This window comes from Sciurus vulgaris (assembly GCF_902686455.1).
Source record: "Sciurus vulgaris genome assembly, chromosome: 13".
Taxonomy (NCBI): Eukaryota; Metazoa; Chordata; class Mammalia; order Rodentia; family Sciuridae; genus Sciurus; species Sciurus vulgaris.
In genome coordinates this window covers 69,999,034-70,023,315 of record NC_136474.1, presented here as the reverse complement: position 1 = coordinate 70,023,315, position 24,282 = coordinate 69,999,034, and the positions used below count along the sequence as shown (strand labels likewise).

The window sequence follows — 24,282 nt, the reverse complement described above, 5'->3', positions numbered from 1 at the left end:
TGTTTACCTGTTCCCTCAGAGTCGCTTTCTCCCTTATTTACATGATGTTATTGTCCCCATAGGGGCTATTTGGTCTAGGATTGCATAGTGTCTGATTTGGGCACTGCTAATATTGATCTCCCCTTAAAGAAAGGGTTTTGGAAACCTATAGGGCCACTATAAGCCTATAGGGGAAAATCTGTTTGGATCATTTTCTTTCCTTGTTTTTTCATGTTGTTCATGTATCTTCCCCTCTAGCGCTGCAGATCTGGGGTATTGCAGATCTGGGAGACCAATACGGATAGCAGCAGACTTCTCAACCAATGACAGTATGTTAGAAGAAATGTCAGAAAAGGACTTTAGATTATACATGATTAAGATGATTTGTGAAGCAAAGGATGAGATAAGAGAGCAAATGCAGGCAATGAATGATAATACCAATAAGCTGAAAGAGCACCTTCAGGAAGCAAAAGATCATTTCAATAAAGAGATAGAGATTCTCAAAAAAAAAACCAAATGGAAATCCTTGAAATGAAGTAGACAATAAACCAAATAAAAAACTCAATGGAAAACATCACCAACAGAATAGACCATTTGGAAGACAGAACCTCAGACAATGAAGACAAAATATTTAATCTTGAAAATAAAATCACCCAAACAGAGAAGACGGTAAGAAATCATGAACAGAATCTCCAAGAACTATGGGACATCATGAAAAGACCAAATTTAAGAATTATTGGGATTGAGAAAGGCACAGAGATACAAACCAAAGGAATGAACAACCTATTCAATGAAATACTATCAGAAAATTTCCCAAACCTGAAGAATGAAATGGAAAATCAAATACAAGAGGCTTACAGAACACCAAATGCACAGAATCACAACAGATCCACACCAAGGCACATTATAATGAAAATGCCTAACATTCAAAATAAAGATAGGATTTTGAAGGCCGCGAGAGAAAAGCATCAGATTACATATAGGGGAAGACCAATGTGGATAGCAGCCGACTTCTCAACCCAGACTCTAAAAGCTAGAAGGGCCTGGACCAACATATTTCAAGCTCTGAAAGAACATGGTTGCCAAACAAGAATCCTATACCCAGCAAAACTAACCTTCAGATTTGAAGATGAAATGAAATCCTTCCATGATAAGCAAAAGGTCAAAGAATTTACAAATAGAAAGCCTATGCTACAGAATGTTCTCAACAAAATATTCCATGAGGAGGAAATGAAAAACAACAATGGAGGTCAGCAAAGGGAGGAACTGACTTGGAGAAAAACCACTCAAAGGAGAAACCAAGCCAACTTAAAAACCAAAAATAAGCCAAATGACTAGAAATAAAAATCATTTCTCAATAATAACCCTGAACGTTAATGGCCTAAACTCATCAATCAAAAGACATAGACTGGCAGAATGGATTAAAAAGAAAGACCCAACAATATGCTGCCTGCAAGAGACTCATCTCATAGAAAAAGACATCCACAGACTAAAGGTGAAAGGATGGGAAAAAACCTACCACGCACATGGACCCAGTAAAAAAGCGGGGGTTTCCATCCTTATATCAGATAAAGTGGACTTAAAGCCAAAATTAGTCAGAAGGGATAAAAAAGGACATTTCATACTGCTTAAGGGAACCATAAATCAGAAAGACATAATGATAGTAAATATTTATGCCCCAAACAATGGTGCATCCCTGTACATCAAACAAATCCTTCTCAATTTCAAGAATCACATAGACCACAACACAATAATTCTGGGCAACTTTAACACACTGTCACCACTAGATAGATCTTCCAAACAAAATCCAACCAAAGAAATCATAGAACTCAATGACACAATTGATAACCTAGACTTAATAGACATATATAGAATATTCCATCCATCAACGAGCAGATACACTTTCTTCTCAGCAGCACATGGAACCTTCTTGAAAATAGACCATATGTTATGCCACAAAGCAGCCCTTAGGAAGTGCAAAAAAATAGAGATACTGCCTTGTGTTCTATCAGATCATAATGGACTGAAAGTAGAAATCAATGACAAAGTAAAAAAAGGAAATTACTCCAACACTTGGAGACTAAATAATATGCTATTGAATGAAACATGGATAACAAAAAACATCAGGGAGGAGATTAAAAAATTCTTAGAGGTCAATGAGAATGATGATACAACATATCAAAATCTCTGGGACACTATGAAAGCGGTACTAAGAGGAAAATTCATTGCATGGAGCGCATTCCAGGAAAGAATGAAAAGTCAACAATTAAATGACCTAACATTACAGCTCAAAGCCCTAGAAAAAGAAGAACAGAGTAACAGCAAAAGTAGTAGAAGACAGGAAATAATTAAAGTCAGAGCTGAAATCAATGAAATTGAAACAAAAGAAACTATTCAAAAAATTGACAAAACAAAAAGTTAGTTCTTTGAGAAAGTAAACAAAATAGATAAACCCTTAGCCACACTAACAAAGAGAAGGAGAGAGAAGACTCAAATTACTAAAATACATGATGCAAAAGGAAATATCACGACAGACACCACTGAGATACAGAACATAATGAGAAGCTACTTTGAAAATCTGTACTCCAACAAAATAGAAACTACTGAAGACATTGACAAATTTCTAGAGACATATGGGCCTCCCAAACTGAACCAGGAGAACATACACAATTTAAACAGATTAATATCAAGCAATGAAATAGAAGAAGCCATTAAAAATCTACCATCCAAGAAAAGCCCAGGACCAGATGGATTCTCAGCTGAGTTCTACAAGACCTTCAAAGAAGAACTCATTCCAATACTTCTCAAAGTATTCCAGGAAATAGAAAAGGAGGGTACCCTACCAAACTCATTCTATGAAGCTAATATCACCCTCATACCCAAACCAGGAAAAGACACATCAATGAAAGAAAATTTTAGACCAATATCCTTGATGAATATAGATGCAAAGATCCTTAACAAAATATTGTCAAACCATATCCAAAAACACATTAAGAAAATTGTGCACCACGATCAAGTGGGGTTCATTCCTGGAATGCAAGGATGGTTCAATATTCATAAATCAATAAACATAATCCATCATGTCAATAGACTTAAGGATAAGAATCATATGGTTTTTTGAATTGACGCAGAAAAAGCATTTGACAAAATACAACACCCCTTCATGCTGAAAACACTAGAAAAAATAGGAATAGTAGGAACATACCTGAACATTGTAAAGGCTATTTATGCCAAGCCCATGGCCAACATCATTCTTAATGGAGAAAAACTGAAACCATTCCCTTTAAAAACGGGAACAAGACAGGGATGTCCTCTTTCACCACTTCTATTCAACATTGTCCTCGAAACTCTAGCCAGAGCAATTAGGCAGACTAAAGAAATTAAATGGATACGAATAGGAAAAGGGGAACTTAAGCTGTCACTATTTGCGGATGACATGATTCTATATTTAGAGGATCCAAAAACCTCCTCCAGAAAACTTGTAGACCTCATCAATGAATTCAGCAAAATAGCAGGCTATAAAATCAACACACATAAATCTACAGCATTTTTATATGCAAGCGATGAAACAGCTGAAAGGGAAATGAGGAAAACAACTCCATTTGCAATAGCCTCAAAAAAAAATAAAATACTTTGGTATCAATCTAACCAAAGAGGTAAAAGATCTCTACAATGAAAACTACAAAACGTTGAAGAAAGAAATTAAGGAAGACCTTAGAAGATGGAAAGATGTCCTGTGTTCTTGGATAGGAAGAATTAATATTGTCAAAATGGCCATACTACCAAAAGTGCTATACAGATTCAATGCAATTCCAATTAAAATCCCAATGACGTACCTCACAGAAATAGAGCAAGCAATCATGAAATTCATCTGGAAGAATAAGAAACCCAGAATAGCTAAAGCAATCCTTAGCAGGAAGAATGAAACAGGGGGTATCGCAATACCAGGACTTCAACTATACTGCAAAGCAATAGTAACAAAAACAGCATGGTATTGGCACCAAAATAGACAGGTAGATCAATGGTACAGAATAGAGGACACAGACACAAACCCAAATAAATACAATTTTCTCATACTAGACAAAGGGGACATAAATATGCAATGGAGAAAAGATAGCCTCTTCACCAAATGGTGCTGGAAAAACTGGAAATCCATATGCAACAGAATGAAACTAAACCCCTATATCTCACCCTGCACAAAACTCAACTCACAATGGATCAAGGACCTTGAAATCAGACCAGAGACCCTGCATCTTATAGAAGAAAAACTAGGTCCAAATCTTCACCATGTTGGCTTAGGATCAGACTTCCTTAACAGGACTCCCATAGCACAAGAAATAAAAGAAAGAATCAATAAGTGGGATAGATTCAAACTAAAAAGCTTTCTCTCAGCAACGGAAACTATCAGCAATGTGAAGAGAGAGACTACAGAGTGGGAGAATATCTTTGCCACTCATACTTCAGATAGAGCACTAATTTCCAGAATCTATAAATAACTCAAAAAACTCTACACCAACAATACAAATAACCCAATCAACAAATGGGCTAAGGAAATGAACAGACACTTCACAGAAGAAGATGTACAAGCAATCAACAGATATATGAAAAAATGTTCAACAATTTTAGTAATAAGAGAAATGTATATCAAAACTACACTAAGATTCCATCTCACCCCAATTAGAATGGCGATTATCAAGAATACAAGCAACAATAGGTGTTGGAGAGGATGTGGGGAAAAAGGTACACTCATATATTGCTGGTGGGACTGCAAATTAGTGCAGCCACTCTGGAAAGCAGTGTGGAGATTCCTTAGAAATTTTGGAATGGACCTACCATTTGACCCAGCTATCCCACTCCTTGGCCTATACCCAAAGGACTTAAAATCAGCACACTACAGAGATACAGCCACATCAATGTTCATAGCGGCTCAATTCACAATAGCCATACTATGGAACCAACCTAGATGCCCTTCAATTGATGAATGGATAAAGAAACTGTGGTATATATATACAATGGAATATTACTCAGCTATAAAGAATGATAAAATTATGGCATTTGCAGGCAAATGGATGAAATTGGAGAATATCATGTTAAGTGAGATAAGCCAATCTCAAAAATCCAAAAGAGGAATGATCTCACTGATAAGCGGATGATGACACTTACTGTGGGGTGGGAGGGGGGCAAGAATGGAGGAAGGAGGGACTGTATAAAGGGAAAAGAGAGGTGGGAGGGGTGGGGGGAAGGAAAAAATGGAATGAATCAAACATCATTACTCTATGTAAATTTATGAATATGCAAATGGTATGCTGTTACTCCATGTACAAACAGAAACAACATGTATCCCATTTGTTTACAATAAAAATAAATTAAAAAAAAGACAATGAGACAGACATCATTACCCTATGTACATGTATGATTACATGAATAGTATGAATCTACATCGTGTACAACCATAGAAATGAAATGATGTCCCCATTTGTGTATAATGAATCAAAACAGTTTGTAAAATTATGAAAATTTAACAATTTAAATATTTACTATTAATGTAAAAAAAAAGATGAATCTTTTGTGCAGAAGAATTACAAATAATGTATGAAGGTATTCAACCCCCGAGGAGGTGGAACACCGCTTCACACTTAAACGTGGGTTCTGGGTAGGGACTTCCTTCCAAAAAATACATTGTGAAGAAAAGAAGAAAGGAATAAAGTTCACTATGTAGAATCTGTACAGATGCTAGGTCAGCCAGGTGATCAAGGTCAACATCAACAACCATAGATCATGTTGATAGCATGCACCCTTTTGGGGAGGTGACCAGAATCTCATTTTACCTCTATGGTCTTTTGGTCTACTCAGAACATGATCTGTCTAATCAGGAGAAAAGCATCAGACAAATCCTACTTAAGGAACATGCTACAAAAGACCCCCACCAGTGCTCCTCCAAACTGCTAAGGTCACTACAAACAAAAATGCCTGAAAAATTATCATAATTAAGAGACAACTAAGAACACATAAGGATTAACTATAGAGTGGTATCCCAAGAAGGATCCTGGAAAAGATAAAGGACATTAGCTAAAAAGTAAGGACATCTGAATAGAGCATGAACTTCAGTTCATTGCAACAAATGTAACAACTATTGAAAGATATTAATAACAAGGGGAACCAGGTGCAAGGTTCATGTGAACTCTGTGATCTTCAGGGTTTTCTTCTAAATCTAAAACAGTTCTAAAAATAGACTGCTTTTTAAAAGGATACATATTGCATGATTCCACTTGTGGAACATTCTCAAAATAGCAGAACTGTGGGGATGGGGTGAGCTTTGTCAGAGGTTAGGGATGGTGACAGGGAGGGGGTGGTTAGTGTGGGGACTTCTTTGTGGTAATGGTACCATTGTGTTATCTTGATTGTGGTGGCGTTACACAAGCATATACATGTGACGGAGCTGCATAAATCTTCACCCACTACCACACACACGTGTGAGTTACACACACAACTGGGAGAAGCTGAGAAAGCTCTGGGGATTATGCCAATGCCAATTTCATGGTGTAAGTACTGTACTGTGACTGTGTGGGACATTGTCATGAGGGGGACAGTTGTGAGAGGGTCATACCGGGCTTCCTTGTGTATTCCTCAGCAACTTCCTGTGATTCTATAATTATTTCAAAATAAAAGTTTCAACATCTTTGGAAAATTGAAGATCTTCTGAGATGTCAAATGTCAGCTGAGAAAACTTTCTTAAGGATGTGCCACTAAAACTAAGCAGTTGTCTGGTTTTGCTGGTTTTTTTTTTTTTTTTTTTTCCCCCTGGTAAAGAGCTGGGGCAATTATTTGTTTTGGGAGTGGAGTCAGGGGTCTTCTGGAACATGGAACTTTGCAGACACAAAGGGGAGGGTTGGGGTCTGCAGCTGGTATGGGAGGTCTTGGACAATGGCAGTATGGGGTTGGCACTACTTTTCAGTGATATGCAGTATATTCTTTTTTTTTTTTTTTTTTTTTTTTTTTTTTTTAAGACTCTCTTCTCGTGAAAGCACTTTTGTGAGAATGAGACAAATATGCCCACTCATGGAAGACATGTTTGGCAAGTGTAGGTACAGACTGGGTCTCAGCCACCAATTTCTTTTTCAGTCATGTCCCCTAGTGCAGGGTACGACCTGTGCAACCTTACATGGCAACCCCAACTGACGATGGCACCTTCTCACTTGTGAAATTAAGAGCAGATACCAAATGAATGGTATAAAAGATTCTTACTTGTTATCATGAGACTTCCTAGAGGAAGTGAAGTTTGGATTATATCTTGAAGGACACTGATAATCTAGGTAGGTTTGCTTCAGTAAAACTCAGTGGGGCCCTGTCTTTCTTGCTTATTCTTATGTATTTGGTCCCTGGCAATGTGTAAGCAGGGAAGAAAGGAAGGCAGGGAGGATTTGATTATATGCCTTCATTCTATTTTTTTCATGAACATATTCACTTTCACATCAGTCGGTTGTGCAATAGCAGGACAGGCTGCTGAGACACATACTGCAGTATATCACGTGTTCCATGCAACGGTGGGGAGAGGCGAAGTCACAGGTAAGACTCATTGAAAAGGCACACAGATGACAGAACAAAGACCTTTAGATTGGGAGAGTGCTGCAAGCTCATATCGGTTGGTCTCCCATTTTATAAAGTAGGCAAGTAAGACTCAAAGTCATTTTGCTCCTGGGGACAGAGTTCTTTAGTGACCAAGCAGGAAAGGAAACATATTCCAGGTTTCTTGATCTTCTGCCCATTAAAGTTCTGTCCATTAAACAGAAGAGAATTCAGTGCAAATATAAAACTTAATAATAAGAATCTGAGAAGTTTTTAAGATTTTAACACTTCTCATTTGTTACTTCCCAATTTTATCTTGTGCATAACACTTTGGAAACAGTGTTGCCTTTCATTCATCCGGGAATCAAAAGCTTTTCATGACGAGAAAGTGGATTGTCACAGCTTTGTAACAATTTAAAATGTGGATATTGGTATTTCCCTTAAAAACGAAACTGATGGTAGTAGCAATAGACATGCACACCTCTTGCACACTATTCTCTCTCACACCCATTCAATATCTCATCTGTCCTATAAAGAGTCTTTCCCGACCTTGGGTGAATCCTTTAGCTTTGCACATTCCACTGCCTCACTTCCAGTCGCATGCCTGACAGGTTTTTCAACCTGATTTCCAGCATCTCCATTCTCCTCCCTCCACTCCCCACCCCCCACAGAGGGAGATGGGCCGGTTTGTGCCTATCACTCCCCACCCCCTGGGCATGTATATAACCTCTAAAGCAGAGGAGAAAAATTAAAAAGACTTCCTCTTTCTGGATTTTGAGTTTCAAATGCCTAGAAACTAGGAAACAGAAGCAGGCAAAGAGGAACAATTTAGAAGGAAGTAGAGTGAGACTTTCCTGCTGGGACCTTTACTTCCTTCTCCTCCAGTTAGAAAAAGGATGCCTTGGTTCTGGAACTAAGATTCTGCTAGGTTAGTGGAATGGGGTCTTAAAAATTAATACAATCAAGCTGCAAAATAATTAGAAAATGTCTGTTCTTTTTGGCCATCTGTTTGAGGACTGAGGTTCACACTGGCCACGTGTGGACGCCTGCCACTTCCTCAAGGATTTGGTCAGCACACAGCTACTCTGTGGATTGATTAAAATCCCCAAGTTGAGGCAATCCCCTCCAAGGCAAGTTTTGTCCCTGTGTGAGAAGCTGATAGGAAGATATTAGGGGCACTCTTGGAAGTCATTGCTGATTTCGGAAATGCCAACAGTCTGATGAGCCTGATTTAGGAAGAGGACTATATAATGCATTGACATTTTCTGGTTCAGTGCAAGATCCTAGGCAGAAGAGAGGAGAAAGAGGGGAAATTCTACTGTTTGAGATTGCTGATGACATTCTTTATCTCAGGAGACCATCTGCAGCACATTGCTCTGCCCTGAGAGTCTACAGCTGAAAAAGTCCACTTATTTCACCTGCCTTCTGTTTCTCCTCAATGGGTGCCACGAATACTGAATGTTATGCAAAATGTGACAGAGAGTGTGATTGATGGTTGGGGTGGGGGGCTGCTCGTGACTTTTGCTACCCATCTTAGCTTCTGGAAGAAGCACCTCAGAAGACAAAGAAGGGGGAAAGCCCATAGATATATATGCATTTACCTATATAATAGAATGTGCAAATTAAGCTTCAAGAGACTTATAAATATGAACTACAGATTGGAATAGAAAAAGGTGGGAAAAGAAAAAAAGAGAACTGGAGGGATCTACACGGTTTCCAAGAGCCCATCAATTTTTAACCTCGTCACGTTCTGCTTAGAACTGCTAGTTCATTTCTCAAATGCACGTCTTCTAAGTTCCTCCAGAGGAAGGTCCTAAGTGTAGGTAGGTGATCAGTAACTATGGTTTATTAGGTAGCTTTTCCTTCTTATGGTTCCAGGAAAACTTGACGTCCTGCCAGGGACCCATTCTTCACCTATCTGCCATTCTGGGATACTTAGGGAGAAAGCCTGATCCCCATCCATATTGCTCTTCTAAAATTTTTGAATAAGATGTATCTTCAACTTCCTATAGCATCCTATGACTGCTTTCAGCAGGAGTCTGACAATTGTGTGAGCCATCCCTGGCTTGATGTCCAGGTAGTGAAATATTCTCTGAATAGCAACCCAGCAGATCAGACTCAAATCTTGCTCGTAATATATCTCTCAGCAGCAGACAAAAGAAGTTCGGTTAGATTTTTGTCAATGATTCTGTATCCAGTTGGTGTGAGCAAAGACCCCCAAATACTATTAGACTCCTTAGTGATGTGAACCAGATGGAAAATAAAACAAAAGAATTCACAACTCATGTTAGACTGAATTGAATGTCTTTAATTTCACACAATGAATAACATATGAATAGGATTAACTTTTTTTTTTTTTTTAATAGTTAAGTGCTCTATACTGTGCTAACCTGATCTGGTAGCGAAAAAGACTGAGCTTTCTTTTAGAAAAAAATGTTTAAAACCCAACATCTAAGACCATGGAGGAGCATGACAGTAAAGCATGCCAGATGTATCTACGCCTCAAATAACAGCAAGTCCATGTTCATTTTAAATGTACAAAAATGCTTTATGAATAAAAACTGTTACAAAAAGAACATTTCAAACAATGTACAATTTTTCTTGCCTCTATATTCAATAAAATACAAATACATTTTTTGTTCTAAAATATGTTTACATACAATCAAAGTAGAACATGCAAATTACACTTTAAAAAAGGCTTTTAAAAACCACTTATGAATACAAACTAAAAATTAGCCAGCACGACTTGTAAGACAATCTTGTGCCCCATTTTTTCTTTTGAAATATATATGTACATATTTAACACATCATGTGCATTTATTATTATTTAAGAAATAGATTTTTTTTTTTTTTTTTAAAAAGGAAGAAAAAGAAAGACACCAACGTAGGGTGGAGCTGCGTTTCCAAGTTGACCCGTTGGCAGCTCTGTTCAATTTTCCCCCCTTTAGTGTTTATTATACCTGGGCAAGTGGGCAATAGATATCCAGGAAGTTTCTTCCTTGGTTGATATGTGCTTCTAAGACTGTTCCCCAAATGACTGTGTCCAACAGGGAAGGCAGACTCGCCAGTGGGGTGAACTCTCCAAGAAACAAGAGGCAGAGGAAGCCTTGTATTGTGGAAAGAAACTTTTTAAGAAACACCAAGAAAATGCTACGGTATATTACAGTTTGAGTTGCTAGGCACTGTGATGACATTATCTGTAAGCTCTGGCATTTGGACCATTGTGATACGATGGGGTAGTGTTAAGAAAAATGTCTATATTTATCTACTTTTACATAATGAGTAGGACTGAAAATCCTGCAACGTAACACTTAAATGGCTTTTGAGGCATTTCGGCTCCTGCCACCCCCTCTCTCTCCACGCTAAGGTTGGCATTTAAAGGCTTTGGAAATATATGTATAGACTTTAGACAGTTCTCAGGTAAATCTTCCTAGTGATAGGAAAAAAAAAAAAAAATTCTCCCAAAGCTCATTATCTGAATATTGTTGGGTAATAAGCTAGGAGTGGGATTTTCTACTTAAGTCCTAATACCAAATCCTTTATGATCTGCATGTAATACATCACCTTATACTATAATTCTGTCACCACTTGCTTATCATATTTATAGACCCAGCAATGTGCAGAGCGCAAATTCTGACTGCCACTGAGCGTGGCCTCCGGCTGCAGGCAGCGGCCAAGCTAACACGCTCCTCTTCTGCCAGCCCTTAGTCACCTTCCTTGGGCTGCCAGAGGCTGCTGAGTCCTGGTCCTGCCAAGTCACAAAGCATCCCAGCATGCTCTCCTTTCCATTCGACCTTTCTTCCTTGGGTTGTAGCCAGACCGGGCTATTTGAGGAAGTTAAACTTCAGTTCCTCTCATCTGAGATGAGGGATTGAAAAGCAACCCAACCACTTAGTATGGTGGATTAGCGATCCATCAGCACCTTCAAGGAGACTGTCATAGCTAGGTTTCATTCTTTCTCTTTCCTAATCAGACTCCTTATATTATAAGTGGGTCAGTATCTGGTTGCTAAAGGAGAATATTCCAGAAAAAAAAAAAAAAGAAAAAAAAATCAAGGGGTTTCTCATATTTACAAGCACATTAACTTGGGATTTTAAAATTTACTCCCATAGATAGCCAATTTTTTCTAACAAAAAAGGTTTTGTAGAGCTGTATATGGAGTTTAATGCATCCCCAATGACCCCTCTGAAAAATGCAATGCAGCCCCAGCAGGCAGTGTTGGGTAGCTTAAGACCTCGGCAATCTGGATCACAAGAGCTGGGTTCTCTTCCTGGTTCTGCAATCAATGAAATGGGAAAGTCGATGAGCCCCATGGAGAACCTAGACAGGAGAGGAAGGGCTAAGGAAAGCTCAGAGCATAAGAAAATGGTGTATCAAGGAGATGAGTCATGTTAGTGAAGGCAAAAGAGTAGTAATAGGACAATGAGGGAGTAACTGGGGAGCAGAGAGAAAGGTGTGTAGGTGTCTGGATTTGCTTCCACCTCTAAGCCACTATTTAGCATGTCTCAGCTTTGGTCCTCTGCAGTTTCCCAAACTCCTCTTAGGGTCTACATGTGGAGGATTTGCATTTAACTCACATGCCAACCCTAAACCTGAATTCACATGTAAGCTGTAGCTTTGCTGCAGTTTTCCTAGAATAGCTTTCATTGGTTTGGAAATTTTAATGAATCCCAAAGTTATCTGGAACTGCTCACCTGTTAGAGGTTAATGCCAATTAAACTCTGGGTCTTCCTTGAAGTTTAGCCAGCACCAGTTTGTTCTACACTGCAAGAAGATGTGGTCTGCTTACAGACTTGGTTGGGAGACAGTACAAAACGCTAAGGGAGAAGGGCAAGGAAGAATGAAAGAAATCATTTTCAAATCCAACAGGAAGAGAAACCTCTTTATGGCTTAATTGGAATGAAAATGGCTGCTCTTTCATAGCAATGGTGGGGTGAGAGGGGCTAATTTAAACCTTCCTCTCGGGTGACTTTGGAACCACTCAGACATGACTTGGGAATGACAGATTGAAAATGGCTGGTTTGATTTTGCTGTTCAACTTGTGTGAAATGCCAAAGGTCAATCCAGGTCACAAACTGAGTACCTAGGATAGTAGCTTTAAAATACAGTCCTTTAAACTTACATATTGCTAGGATTAAGTGCAACTGACCTAGTGGGTGGCAAATAACGTGAAGTCCATTTCGACAGTTCAGAACAGGATGGCTCTGTAGGTGATTTCAACAATGGTTGGTGCCACAACAGAGCAGCGATGTTTGCGAGCATGCTAACTTGGGATTTTAAAATCTACTCTCACAGATTCCCCATTACTTATTCTCTTATGTTCCCAACAAAGATCCATCTCTCTCTAAGGAAATAATATTGTGTTCTGAAGTGATAATACAATTTCCAGCTGGTCCCAACTTCCTGAAAAGAAATTTAATTTGGAGGTAAACCAGATCTTCTAATTCCCATTATAAAATTTAATTCTCTCTCTCAGTGTCTCTCTATAATCTACCATGCCAGGTATTTGATGTCTTGGGGAAGGCGAGGGGAGGAGCGAGGGAGGAACTTGAAAATACTTATTCAAAATTTCCACATCTGACTTTTAAAAACATCTACGGCAATGGGTTAACTTCCTATTCATTCTGACTCTTCTTAACATGTTTAACTTGGGCTGTGGAAATGGATAATAGAGATGGAATATCTGACCACGCTAAACCAATGGCTAGAGTACAACTTGGATGAGAAATGTACAGTTGAAATTGACCATTTAAAAGACGATTTGTCACACACAGTTTGCATCCATGCAGACTGATAGATTTATAATTACATTATGTACAAAAATGTTTTAGTGTATTAAGGCAACCACAATTTGGATACTTTGTCCAAGGTGGCATGATACAATTGGAGTGGTGATACCCTTTGAACATTTTACTTTTATTTTTCTGATAAGAACACTTACTCCCATTTGCTTTTAAGAAATAATTAGCAAGAGATAATGGACTTGTTCTATTATGTTTTTTGTTTCCTTTTCTCAACAACCTATGACAGCTCTGTATGAAAAAAAAAAAAAAATCAGGTACCAAGGCATTGCTAGACACTTGTCTTTCTGGTGGGTCAGGGGTTTTAATTTTTGGTGGCTCATCAGTCATTCTTATGGTGGGGTATTAAAACCAACTTATTCTGCCTATTCCCACTGAGATGTTTTAAGTATAAAAATAACCTTGTTGACATCTGGGTCAACATATCCTTGGCTGCTCTGAGTCACTTATTAAAAAGGCTCTATCAATACTGAGTATCTTTTTCACAATGATTGGGATTCAAAGCCAAGTTCCTTGGGACAAGGTGCCAAGGGCGAGTTTTACAACACAGGTAACATTTACGTCAGTTAGATGTGTACCAAGAAAAGAAGGCAGCTAGTTTAGGGAAAGGTACATGGAAGTACAATGGACAAAGGAAAAGCAGGAACAGACGATGCTAAAAACCAGTGTGTGAGAGATAGAGGAGGCACACAGAAGAACGTGAATGCAGGTCTAAGGTCGCCTATCACTAGATTCCACCTTCCGATCTCATGTCACGCTTCTATCTGAGAAACTGTATTGTCGTTAACGGAAAGATTCAGGTCACCTGCAGATGATATTGGTGCCCCAAAGCCTAGCAGAGCTTGCAAAACCAAAGAACCATAGAAATAAAACCAATTAAGTGGAAGTGGGTTAACAAAGCCAGGTGACAAATGTGCAGCTTTTCTCCCCTTGGAATGTTTCCTAATTGAGGGTGTTTCCCTTTGATTTTCCTGGCCAGCGAATGAAATCGGAATCAAGGGTGCACCTCAGATGTGGAGGTCAGGTGGCCTTCAGAGAGCACCAGCTTCCTCCTCCCGGTGGGTCTTCTCGCCTGAAAAGGACTCAGCCACACTGAGGTGCCACTGGGCTGGGAACTGCCCTACAGCACAGATAAGCTTCTTCTGAAGGTGTCCCCCTGCCTTGCTATCCCAAGAGCTCAGGATGGCTCAACCCCGTCATCTGGCCTGAATCTGCCCGCCCCGCTTCTGGAGAGAAGGGCATCGTGTCCCTGCAGTGGGGGATCCCGACCCCGCCCGCCCACTGCACTTCCAATTCGTCAGTTCCCCAGCCGCAGGTTCAGAGGCCCACAGCCTAGGGAAGGACGTCGCTCTCGCTCCCTCGGGATTTCCTCTGCCTTTTGGCCTTGACCTCCTCTTCCTGGGGAAGGGTCTGCGGCGCGGGCGGCTGCGGCGCGGGCGGCTGCGGCTTGTGTTTTCTCTTCCCGCCCCTGGGGGTCTTGGGCAGCGGCGGCGGCGGCGGCGGCGGCGGGGGCGGCGGCGGTGGCAGCGGCGGCGGCGGCGGCTGGGGCAGGGGCGGTGCCTCGCGGGCCATATGGATGACCGCCTCGATGGTGGCCATGATGGTGTCTTGGCTGGCGGCCGGCTCCAGCACGAGCGGGCTCAGGTTGGGCTTCTGACCCCTTTTGCTGGGCAGGTCGATGCATTTTTCCAGCACCGGCATCTGGTCCCTGGAGTCCTCATCGAACTGAGTGGGCTGCTTCCGGGGACGCCCTCGCCTCTTCTTGACGAAGTTGTTGCCTGTCTTTGATTGTCTCTGCAGCCGCTTGGCCTTCAGGATCTTGTTCACGTGGTCCAGATTCTTCTTGGTGGACAGAATCTTGGTGTAGTTGCACATCTTCCGCACCTCGCACTGAATGGCTTCGATCTCCCGTCGCTTGAATCGCTTCTTCAGGGAGGAGCTGGCTGCGGGGGAGAGGGGGGAAGAGAAAAGAAATTGAGCTCGGGATGCAAGCAGTCTACACCTGGTCTTTCTTTGCACAGATAGCTAGACAACTGGTGTTTCATTTGACTGTAAGAATCACGAAGCATCAGTGCTATGGATGTGACTCAGTACCTAATATTTCATATTTTTTTCTTTATTTATTAAAGCTGAAAATAAGAACAATAAATATTGGCTGAATACCTGTATGTGTACAAAGCCTTTTTATTATATTTCAGTCTTCATTATTTTGTGAAATACTGTTGTTCCCATTTTTTGAGACGTGGAATCAAGCTCAGGCTATTGAGCTGACCTGGCTTTGGCACCAATGGCAGAACCTAGGGGAAGATTATTTCCTGGGATACTCTAACTGGGATAGCATCAACACTCCCTTGGTCCCTTCCCAATATACTGGACATGTCAAATTGCCTGATGATGTCCAATTAACCAAGTCCTTCTTAACCAGTTCACCCCCTGTGAACCTCCAGGGAAGCATTAGCCAGGTGTTTCTGAATCATTTACACTCCTCCTACTGAACTGTTGTCTGCAAAGAGTTCTTTTCATGTGCTGGTGGCCAGATGCGTCTCTATTTTATAAGCCTAACTTCTCAGGAAGTCCTGTACTGCTGCCACTAAATGGCCTTCAGAACTGCTTCGTTTTGAAGTTTAGACACCATAAAGTGTGAATGGCTTCAAGACGGAGCCGGCCTTTCACCCTTTAGATCATCCTCTCTCCTTGTGGCTGTCATGAGCAGGCACATGTGTATGTCTGTGTGTGAGGACACACACAAAGGCACACTGCCTCTCTCACGACTAGCCACTCCCTCCAACTGGCTGTAAACTTAGGAAGTGTGTCCACTCTAAATTCTTTGATAAATATCCACTTTTACCCTAAATATCCAGTCCCAAAGAAGTCCACTTAAAAGACCTAGGTCTAGAGGGGAACATTTAATTTTAGCATCTTGATTTGGGTTATCCCCTTATTTTTTTTTTTTCTTTCACTTATTTAGTAGAGAAACAATAAATCTCTTAAGGGAGAAAAGGAGAATAATGCTTAAAACATGGATACCACTCCACTTCTTCCCGGGTACTCCCACTGCATTCTTTTCCCTGTTGCTCCATTTCTCCCTCATGCTGTGGCCATCACACATCTCCAGGAGGGTTTTATTTGAAGTTATTTATGCCACTAGCTTCATGGAGTGGGAAGCGCTGAGTTCCATAGGCCAGGTCAAAACGCTACCGTTTTTGGCCAAAGGTCAGCAAGACTGACTGAGCAATGAATAACTACTGAGAAATCTCTAAAACAAGTTACAAAGATCAGAACAGAACAAAGCCAGAGCCAGCTTCTGTCTATAAAAATAAAACTTTTGTAGTTAGTCTTGTAAGAATAAAAGGTTGCTCAATTATTAGTTCTCAGAGGCAGGGACAGATTCTTGTCTGGCTTTATGTCTCTTACAGGGCCTAGCATGGTACCTTGTACATGGACAGGATTTAAAATTTGTTTCCGAGCTAACAAATCAGGTTCACCATTGCTGCTTTGTCGTCACATCCTGTAAAACAGTTTTAGTTTGGATTTTCAAAGCAACTAGTGTAAATAGAGTGAGGCTAAGAGTAGGCCGCTGTGTTAGACAGTGTTGTACCTTGTCCATATAGATCATGAGCAAATGAAAACTAGACAGAAATACTCCACCAAACTTCTGGCATTATTTCAAATACAGGATCCATTTGTAGTATTTCCTCTCTATATGATCCACCAAGGAAGAAAATACTATGCCATATATAATACAGAATGCTAAGTATAAAGTAAATAATTCTGCTGACATGTAATACAGCATCCAAGTATAAAATAAGTCAATTCCTTGGCACTGAGTGAAGTTTGATTGAAATACTCATGATCTGGAGGTCATTTGGGGGCAAATATAACTAATGGATTATCCCTCTAAGCATTTTCTTTTTAGAGTGACATACCCAAAAAATAAAAATAAAATATCCAAAAACTAAAAATGAAGAAACAAATAAACTAATAGATAATCTCATATTCCAATTTTTTTGTTTGCTGCATAACTTTCAGTAAGTCCTTGCATTACAAAATGTTTATAAGCCAGGTGCAGTGGGGCATGCCTAAAATCCCAGTGGCTTGGGAGGCTTAGGCAGGAGGATCTTGGGTTCAAAGCCAGCCTCAGCAACTTAGTAAGACCTTAAGCAACTCAATGAGACTTTGTCTCTAAATAAAATGTAAAAGAGGGCTGAGGATGTGGCTCAGTGGTTAAGCAACCCTGGGTTCAATCCTCGGTACCAAAAAATTTTAAAAAAGATTATGAAAAAAATTCTGATAGTATAAACCCATCAAAGAGTACTGAAAATAACACGACCAACTTCTTTGCATCTACCATTCACAATTAATGGATGTTAATGTTTTGTCCCATCAGCTTATTTTTACTTAAAGAAAGAAAGCACTACAGATGGAGCTAAGTCATTTATTTCTCCCCTCTCTGTTCCATTCCCTTTCCTTTACATGTTTGTATTTTTATTTCATTGAATATGTGCGGATCTAAACTGGTAAAAATTAAGTGTGAAAACTATCCAACATTGGGAATGATGTCAGAAACAGAATCCTTGCAGATTGCTGGCAGGAGTGTGAATTGATATAATCACTTTGGACAGTGATCGGGCAATACTCGTTAGAGTTGAAGATGTCCAGCTCAAAGCCCCAGCAAGTCTATGTCAAGATTGCCTGCTTCTTTATTCACCTCTAACAGGAGGCAAAAGACATAAAAGCACATCCCCTGAAGATTAGTGTATGTTACAATGGAACAAAAATAATACAAATATTAACTAAAAGGTAATGAGTAAACAGTGATGCATTTAAACAATGGAATTTTATACGTATCTTAAAAGACTACGTATAAATATGGCAACAGGGATAAATGGAAAAGAGTTAAGTAAAAAAGCCAATTGCAAAAGTATGCCAGTGTTGTGAATTTAAAAACAAACAGATTCTTTGAATTTTTATTTCATTTTCAGGGTTCAATTGTGGAGGTGTACAGTGCCTACTGTGAGGAAGATCAGCTGGGAGCCAAGCCTTAGTGGAGGAAATTTTAACATCTTCTTCCCTCCAAAGCAACCTCACAGAACTTAACTAAGCCTCTAGAACATTCTAGAAATGGTCTTTATTCATACTGTTATCTATTGTTAGCCACTAGCTATGTGTGACTACTGAGCACCAAAAATGTGGCGAGGGTGACAGAGAAACCGAACTTGTAATTTTAATAACTACATGTGACTTGTGACTACTGTACCAGGAAGCACAGTTCTAGACCAAGTCACCTCAAAATACAGAGGACACACAGGGATTTGGTCAGTAAAATGCAGACTGTGGGAAACGAGGCAAACAACCTGATGTCTTCGAGAAATAAATTGCAGGGTGAGTGGAGGGAGAAACTATAAATTAAAAAGAGACTGTAGAGATAAGATAAGATGACCTTACCTGGATGCCAATTTTAAATGAACTGTTAAAAGAGATCATGAAACAACTCCAAGTTTGAACACTGCCTGGACATTTCCTGATGTAATAATTGTTAATTTTCTTAATTGTGGTCATTGCACATCTGTTTCTTTAGCACCTATCTTTTAGAAATGTATACTAAAATATTTATAGATGAAATCATGATACCATCTGAAATTGACTTCAAAATAGTAAGGAAGGAAGAGGTAAGTGGAGGTATTGATGAAAAATGATGGATCATGAGTCGATATTGCTGAAGCTGAGTGATGGGTATATGAGATTTATTAATACTATTCTGCCCGTGTTTGTATATGCTTGATATTTTCTGTAATACAAGGTTAAAACTATGAATGGCAAGTGGTAGAAAAAGATAGTTCTTGAGACTAAGACTGCAGGGAGCTCTAGTTTCCACCCTTTTGGACTTCTAGTTCACTTAGGTAATTCTGGGAGGAGTAGAGATGTGATGTGCTCAATGAGGCACATACACTTGCCACTTCCCTAGAAAGTTCCTGCTGACTGTTGCCTTCCTGGCTTAATGGTATGAGAAAAGGAATGTGTTCCCTGTGTCTTAAGTGGTGACCAATTGCATCAGCATACATCATAAGCTAACTCACCACCGTGAATGGCATCAGGTGTTACAACTTAGAATCCCTCTTTCTTTAGTACATAATGATCTCTGGGATTTTTCACTTCTATGGAACATCTGAATTTTATTTTGTCTTTATGCTTATTACCCAAACTTTCAGTTTAGATTAGTTATCCCTGTGTGTGAACAACAACAGAGCTCCGTGTAGAAGAAATGACTTTGCACAGGGGGCGCTGTGCAAATGACAGTGAACTAGGATGAACCCTATATCCCCTCTGAATCTCCCTTCATCTGTTACATTGGATGAGTGGACTGCATGCTCTCAAAATTCCCTTCTGGATGTAGAGATTGCTATAATTCTTTCCTATATTCAATATTATTTGCCTTCCTGCAATGGTGGTGGGGTGGTGCTTTCTAAAATATTTATTTCAGGCAATAATTTTGAAATCCTAGTGTGGGGGGAGGAAGACTTTGGACTTGGCAGGGCTGGATATTCACAAATCTTTCTCCTTATTGCTCATGATTTCACTATCTTTCTAAATGTTTACAGATTTTTCTCTCTTCAAATTGTTTCATTATTGGACAGTAATTTCTGGGCTCTTGCTGCAAGATTGATTCCATATTTGCTCTCCTTCCTATAGCTGTTCTATATCTTGCTTGCTTTCTGTTAGTTTTAAAGAATAATTATAAATGGTCCTGGCAAAATGCAAATTAATTTCTTCATAACTTTGCAATATAAATGGTCTTCTGGACCCTTAAAATTGCCATGCAAATGGTTGAACTCATTTTGGTCCAGATCTAGACTGTCTTCTCACTCCCATTAACAGGATTGGCTCATCAGTATTCTGTTAACTGGCCACATCTTTTGTGATAATTGAAGAATGAATTTGAGGGTGCCTTTTGGGCACCCTCAAAGTATAGGCATTGTGAGCAAAATCAAGGGCTAACAAGGCTTAGTACATAGACTGTTCACAAGAAATTTGTGCCAGTGCCTGTACTTTGCCCATTTGCAAGACACATCCTAGTTTTACAAGAAAGATTTTGGTAGTTCTTGGGTCGGGGGAAGTATATTTCTTTCCAGATACCTTCGAGGTTTCCTTACTGTTTGAGTGTCCCTAAGGGGAGGTAGGAAGATGTTGGGGAAGGTCAGACTACTGAAGTTGAATTGCCTTTCAGGGTAGAGCTGGAACACCATCTGCCTCAATCCAGGCAGAGAGCTGCAGTGTGAATTGCTTCATGTGTGGATGCATGTTAGAAGGTTCTTTGTAGGCAAATGCCACATCTTTTTTCTGTACTTTCAGAGTTCCCAGCAGAGGCCCATTCACATAGCAATATATGATCTAGTACATTCTACCAAGCTTGAGGGAATTCAACTGTCTACTTGTTCTCCAATGTAAACTGTGCCTTACTTTTTTTTTTTAAACTTAGATTTGACTAAGTGATTATCTTTATTCTCCTAATGCTGCTTTTATTTTTTAATGGGAAGTATGAGGCAAATTGGCTTGACATGTAAAATTTCTTCCTTCATCCCATGAATTTAAATTACTCTTCTAAGCTCCTGTTCAGAGGGCCCATGCAAGGTAGAGGACATCAGAGTGGCTGCTGGTTATCAACACAAGATCTAGAGTCCTGCTCTCCTGTTTAAAGCAATGATTTAGAATTAAGAGTTAGCAGATGTGGGGGATTCGTCAGGATAGGGCAGTGTTTCCATTCTGTTTCTTAAAGTCATCTTAAAATACTTTGGAGTTTGTTTGAAAATGTGATCTGCTTGTTTAAAGCTCAGTGACTGCTGGACTGTTCAAACAGCTTCCTCTGAGGGATCTGCTGTAGGAGAGCATCCTCCCTCAGCTGCAATGGCGGGGGAAACTGGCCATTGTTCTGCTCCTACTTCACATTTTTCCCAAGACAGGCATGGGGTAAAGGTGGCAGTTTGGCTGATGGAGAGGTGAAGCAGTGGGGTGTGTAGGTGTGAGCATGTTCATGTTATGAGCTCCAAAGTAGGAAAGGACATCAGGTAGGAAGCACTCTTGGGCACCTCCCCAGATCTGCCTGGAGGCATTAATGGGGTTAGGAATCGAGAAATTTGCCACGTGCTCTTGCTCTGCCATCTATGAAACATTGCCCTCTATGAAACGGTGCCCTCTGTTTAGCTCCTCTCTGCCTCTCTAGCCTCCCAAGTGGGGTGCACATTCCCCCAAGAGAAAGCAAGATTATTCACCTGACGGAAGGAAGAACACATTAGTAAATTCTCTTTAGACTTATATTTTAGCAAAAAATAAGAACTAAATTAAGTATTCTAATGCTTTATATATGGAACAACAGTGATGTCTTTACTTGTCCAGCACCTCAGATGATGGATCACCTGTCATACTTAGGCATGAAGTTTCTGAAAGAAGTAGAGAGGCTACATGAATTCCAAGGGTTTATGGGGCATCTCATCAGTTTGTTGCTTTCTGAGCATTTTCAATGTCCTATGTTCTAAATTCCACATTGTTAATTTTAGAAAAAATAAGAATATGTATATATTTGGGGTGCAGGGGTGCTAGGGATTGAACCCAGGGCCTTGAGTGTATTAGGAAAGCACTCTGTCACTGAGCTATATCATCAGCCTCCCAAACAAGACTTTGAAACAAAAACACAGGGGTTCTAAATGTTCTCACCTTTTCTGTGCTGTTTATGGGCTATTGATAATGTTACCTATCAGTTATTAAAACACAAACAAAAACTTTTATTACTCTTTTAGGATAAAGTGGGCCAGAAAAAAACTCATACTATGGTAAAAAGCACTTTTGGTAATTGGGAATGTTTCCATTGTTTGGCGATTTTGTTGCTGAAAAAGATATATTACAACCTCCAAAAATCCCTTAAATCTGCAAATTTAAAGATCTTATAAATAGATTTAACTTCCAAATGAAGATGTTCAGAGATCTGGACTCATAAAACAAAACAAAACAAAACAAAACAAAAAAACACAGTGCCTTCTGTTTGGAAGACCATCTAATTTTTAATAAGGAAGATGGTTAACGGAGCTTCCACAAGACTCTTGCCTAACTCAGGGATAAAATCAAAAGAATAGCGTTATGATTTCAGCATACTCAATTACATCTTCTTTTCTATATCCATGTAAAATACCTTTTGGGTTTACAATATCTACTAATATGGTACCAAAATAAACTGACTTCAGTATAAGACCTACCGATACCAAAACAAACTGAATTTAGTATTAGACCTACCAATTACTTTATCACAAGTATTAAAAAAAAAAAAAAATTCAAAAAAAAAGTATGCCAACTCAATCGCTTGGCCCTCCTTAAAACAATGTTAAAATATTATAATTGTTATATAATAATTTCCATGGCAGCAAAAAGTTTTATTTTATTAATAATAGTAAATGGAACGACATTTAAAATTATTTTAAGAATATCATTTATTGCGGGTTTATCTCATTCTTTTAAAGTTTAAGTTTTACAAAAAGGAGATAGTTGTAAGTTAATCATACAATTACCTTAAAAATTCTTCTCTCCATGTGTTTGGGTTAATTGGGTTCTTATTATAAAATGTCATGTATTCTCATATATTTTATTTATTTAACTAAAAAGGCAGTTTTAGAAGCACTGTGACATGTCTAAGAAGAAAAAAAATTCAATCAAAATGAACAAGAATAAAACATCTTTAAAAAAGACTGCATATATTCTAAGTATGTATTTAAATGAGGTGACTATTCAAAGTTATGTTACTGATCTCATTACAGGATCAAAAAAATTAGAATCCACTGCCTTAAAAATTTCCTTTCTTTTCTTCAAATTTCTGAGGAATTTTTTCATTCGCTTAGCATTTGATCCCAGAGGATCGCAGCTTTCTATGTGCTCAAGGCTAAGAATAGTTAAGGTTTCTTAAAGACAGACAGACATGAGTTGTTCTGTCCCACAACTCCTGTCATATTGTAGGTGCCTGATTAATATTTCCTGGGGATTGTTCGGATTTTAAACTTCTAAAGAACAAGTCTGGGTACCATGAATCTTGACTTTCCCTACAGCATCATGAATTGAATTGCAGGTGATTACGGCCCTTACAAGAGTGGCCTACCCATGGAGTGTTTCCACAATGAGATTGATGCAGATATCCTTCATGCAGTTAGGCAAGAAGTCTGTATTCCTACTCCCTAGTTTTTCAAAATCCTTTACTTCTCATAAGCCTGGGGTTGGACAGTCATCTGTGACTTTGGACTAGTAAAGACAGCAGTAACTCACTTGAGAGAGAGTCTGAGCTGAGTAAGGAACATTGCTAGTTTACTCAAAGAACCTATATCAAAAGCAATTGGATTTTGGCAGGCCCAGAGATCAGAGAACAAGCAAAACAGGAGCTCACAGCTTCCTAAAAGCTGCATGGTGCTTATTCACCAGTGTGCTGTACAATTCATGCTGGAATCACCCAGGAAGGGACAACTGAAGAATCCTTTAAGTGCAGGAGCTTCTCTGGGGGTGATCTATTAAACTTTAGTTAAGCAGTGAATTGAGAGTAGCCACACTGGTAAACTGAGGAAGACAAGGGCCATTTAGCCTTACTCTGTTCCACCAACTTGGGTTTTTGTTTGATGCAATGTGGATCAAGCCCCAGCACATTGAGTAGACAAGATGGGGGGCTGGATAGAAATGGAGTGAATGCCAAAAAGCTTGAGCTACATCTGCCAAGTCTCACAGCATGCCAGTTGGCCACACAGTGGGGGTGGGCACGCCCTCTCCAAGGGTTCTTTACATTTCTTTTTTCTGTCCTCTCAAATCTGGTGTAGCTTTAGTCTTAAACATAAATACCCATCCCTTATATAATCTTCTACTACACATGCATGTTTTTACCTGATGGGGAGAGATTTTCTTTCTTTTAAATTTT

At 39.4% G+C, this 24,282-nt stretch overlaps 1 protein-coding gene across 8 annotated transcripts in view; it reads right to left on the bottom strand.

The window, feature by feature from the left end:
* Positions 1 to 9,838: 9,838 nt before the first annotated feature.
* SETBP1 (SET binding protein 1) overlaps positions 9,839 to 24,282 on the bottom strand; it is a 354,347-nt gene continuing 339,903 nt past the window's right edge. For all 8 annotated transcript variants that reach the window (XM_079109076.1, XM_079109081.1, XM_079109078.1 and 5 more), the window contains one exon: positions 9,839 to 15,289. In XM_079109076.1, coding sequence (XP_078965202.1) covers positions 14,679 to 15,289 — 611 coding nt within the window. In that variant the 3' untranslated portion in view covers positions 9,839 to 14,678. The remainder of the gene's footprint in view (positions 15,290 to 24,282) is intronic.